The 2,847-nt window shown below is 63.2% G+C and overlaps 1 protein-coding gene across 1 annotated transcript in view; it reads right to left on the bottom strand.

The window, feature by feature from the left end:
* AHNAK2 (AHNAK nucleoprotein 2) overlaps positions 1-2,847 on the bottom strand; it is a 19,690-nt gene that overhangs the window by 3,376 nt on the left and 13,467 nt on the right. The window contains exons 2-3 of the mRNA XM_015566755.1: positions 2,687-2,844; positions 6-2,191 (exon numbers count right to left, since the gene is read on the bottom strand). Of these exons, the coding sequence (XP_015422241.1) occupies positions 6-2,191; positions 2,687-2,844 (2,344 nt within the window). The remainder of the gene's footprint in view (positions 1-5; positions 2,192-2,686; positions 2,845-2,847) is intronic.

The raw sequence follows: 2,847 nt of genomic DNA, 5'->3' as shown, positions 1-2,847 counted from the left end.
GTCACCTTGGGAAGCGGCTTGGCTGCCCTGAGTGACCACCTGCACTTGGGCCCGCAAGGGGCTCTCGGAGACCTTCCCCTTGAGCAAGGAGAACCCGTAAGAAGGCGTCTGGACCTCGGAGGCTGGGATCTCTGACTCCCGGGCGATCTGAGTGGAGCCAGCCTGGGGTCCCGGCCAGTCAGCAGGCTCTGCCAGGACCCTGCTGTGTATGGTGACCTCCCGGCTCTCCACCCGGGCACCTTGAATGTGGACTCTGACCTTGGAAATGGGGCTGGCCTCCGCGGGGAGGTCCAAGGCCACTGGCTGCTGCCCGGGGCCCACAGCGCCGGCCTGCAGGAGGCTCACGCCCCACACCCCAGGCTGCTCCTTGCTCAGGGCCAGATCCAGGCTGCTGTCCGGGCACCACACCTCTCGCACAGCCGGGGGGATGAAGATGTCGGCCTCGCAGCTGGGTGCGGGGAAGGTGAACCTGGGCACCTTTAACTTGGGGAACTTGACAGTGAGCACAGAGTCCTCCCAGACCCGACCCACGATGGAGATTTGGGCTGGCACGTCTGTCCTCGAAGCCTTCAGTCTGAGAGGGCCTTCCGGTGGGGTAGACGGGTGCTCAGTGCTCCCTGCCCCTCTGGCAGGAGCTTGGGTTTCTGAAAGTCTCCCTCCAGGCGTCTGAAGGGAAAGGGGGCCTTCGACGGGCCCCACCCGGGCCTGGGAAGTGGGAGGCTCATCGGGGGACATGCTGGCAGGAGGTAGGTGCAGCTCCGAGCCTGGGGCTGGGCTGTGCAGACCTCCCCTGAGAGCTTCCGCCGCATCCGCCTCTGCTTCTGCCTCTGCCTCTGGGGGCGATGGGGCCACAGCTGCCTCTGCCTCTGACCCAGGAGCACAGACCCCTGGACTCTTGGCTGCAGCGGGGGCCTCCCCTTCCCGCGGTGCCCCCGGCCCCCCCTGCTCCTTCGAGGAGCGCCAGAAGCTGGGCAGGCGGAGCGAGGGCATCCTGAACCAGCTGTCCTGCGAGCTAACCCGCTCGGCTCCGGCTGCCACGTCGCCCACGGGCACCCCCCCTGCAGCCATGGCAGATGTCCCAGCACTACCCGTGGGCTCTTCTGTGCCCCTGGACATGGAGACGTCTGCAGGTGGCAGCGGAGTGGCTGAGCCCAGGAACACTGTGGCTTCCTCAGAGTCCAGGAACTGTGTGGGGCTGCGAGGGGAGGGGGCACCCTCCAGGGCGCGGGGCTCTCCCTCGGCCTCGGCTGCCACTGCGACTGAAAACCGGAACTTTGGTCGATGGAATTTAGGAAAAGTCACGCGGCCATAAGACGTGTGAACCGGGGGGTCCGCAGGGCCAGGGCGGCTGTCAGTTTGGGACGAAGGAACGGGCTCCCAGGATGGGAGGTCGGCAGCACGGGGGGCGCCGAACTGGGGCGCACCCCTCTTGGACTCAGAGGGGGTTTCCCGAGGCATCTCTAGAGAGACGCTGGCTCTGGGGAGAGACACCTGGCACTTCGTACGTGTGGCGTCCTCCCAACCCGCGTCGCCCGTGGAAACAGAATGATCAGCTGAGTCAACAGCTGTACGCACTTTGTCAGGAGAGGAAGTCACTTCTGCAGTAGTGGCACCTCCATGGGCGGGCGCCGACACCGAGTACGTCTTACTGGATGATGGTCGGAAGAACGGCATGCTGACCTTGGGCATCTTGAACTTGCTCTCTCGGGTGGCCACCTCCTTGTCCTCCAGGCCAATGGCACCCACCACCTTGGCGTGTGGCTCCTGGATAGCCACCTCCACACGGGATGGCGACACCTCGGTGTCAGGAGGAGTCACCTCCCCTTTGGCACATTTAAGGTCCAGTTTTGGCCCCTTGATGTCCACCTTGGGCACCTTGATGCTGGGCATCTGCATCTTGGACAGGTGGCCTTTGATCCTGGCCCCTTCTACTTTGCCCTTCAGCTCCCCCAGCGTCACCTCTCCTTCCTGCAAGGGGACCTCCACCTCTCCGCCAGGGAGCTCGAGGTCAGGAGATGGCAGGTGGATACTGCCTTCTGGGCCTTGAATCTCACCTCCTATGAGCGAGAGAGTGGCCGTCCCTGTGGTGTTGGACATAGACACGTCCACTGATGTTCCCCAATCCTTGCTTGGTGGAGATGCACCGAAGGAAGGCATCTTGAACTTGGGCATCTTGAACTTGCTGTCTTTGGTAGCCACTGCCTTAACCCCCGGGACAATGTCTCCCTCCAGCTTGGAGCCATCTGCCTGGATTTCAACTTCCACACTGGGCACGGACACCTCCAAGTCAGGGGCAGTCACCTCACCTTTCAGGGCCAGTTTGAGCCCCAGGATGTCCACCTGGGGGCCCTTGAAGTCTACTTTTGGCATCTTCATGCTGGGCATGTGCACCTTGGGCATGTGCCATTTGCTGCCTACTGCAGAGGCCGATCCATGGAGCTCTCCCACAGGCAGGTGACCCTCGGGGAGCTTCCCTCCCAGCTCACCTGTCTTGATGTCCACGTCGGCAGATGGCAGCTTGATACTGAGGTCACTGGCCTTGACGTCAGTCTGGATGGAGGGCAGGGACACGTCTGCCTCAGCCTTAGGCAGGGACACGTCCACTGAGGCCTCCATGGACTTGCCTGGCCCAGACATCCCCACCAGGGGCATCTTGAACTTGGGCATCTTGAACTTGCTGTCTTTGGTGGCCACCTCCGTGTCCCCCAGAACGATGTCTCCCTCCAGCTTGGCGCCCGGAGCCTGAATGTCCACCTCCACACTGGGCAGCGAAACCTCCATGTCTGGGGCCGACACCTCCCCTTTGGCGCCCTTCAGGTCCAGCTTGGGCCCCTTGATGTCCACCTG

This window comes from Myotis davidii, unplaced genomic scaffold (genome assembly GCF_000327345.1).
Source record: "Myotis davidii unplaced genomic scaffold, ASM32734v1 scaffold472, whole genome shotgun sequence".
Lineage (NCBI taxonomy): Eukaryota > Metazoa > Chordata > Mammalia > Chiroptera > Vespertilionidae > Myotis > Myotis davidii.
The sequence above is the reverse complement of the archived record's forward strand: the minus strand, read 5'-3'. Positions and strand labels throughout refer to the sequence as shown.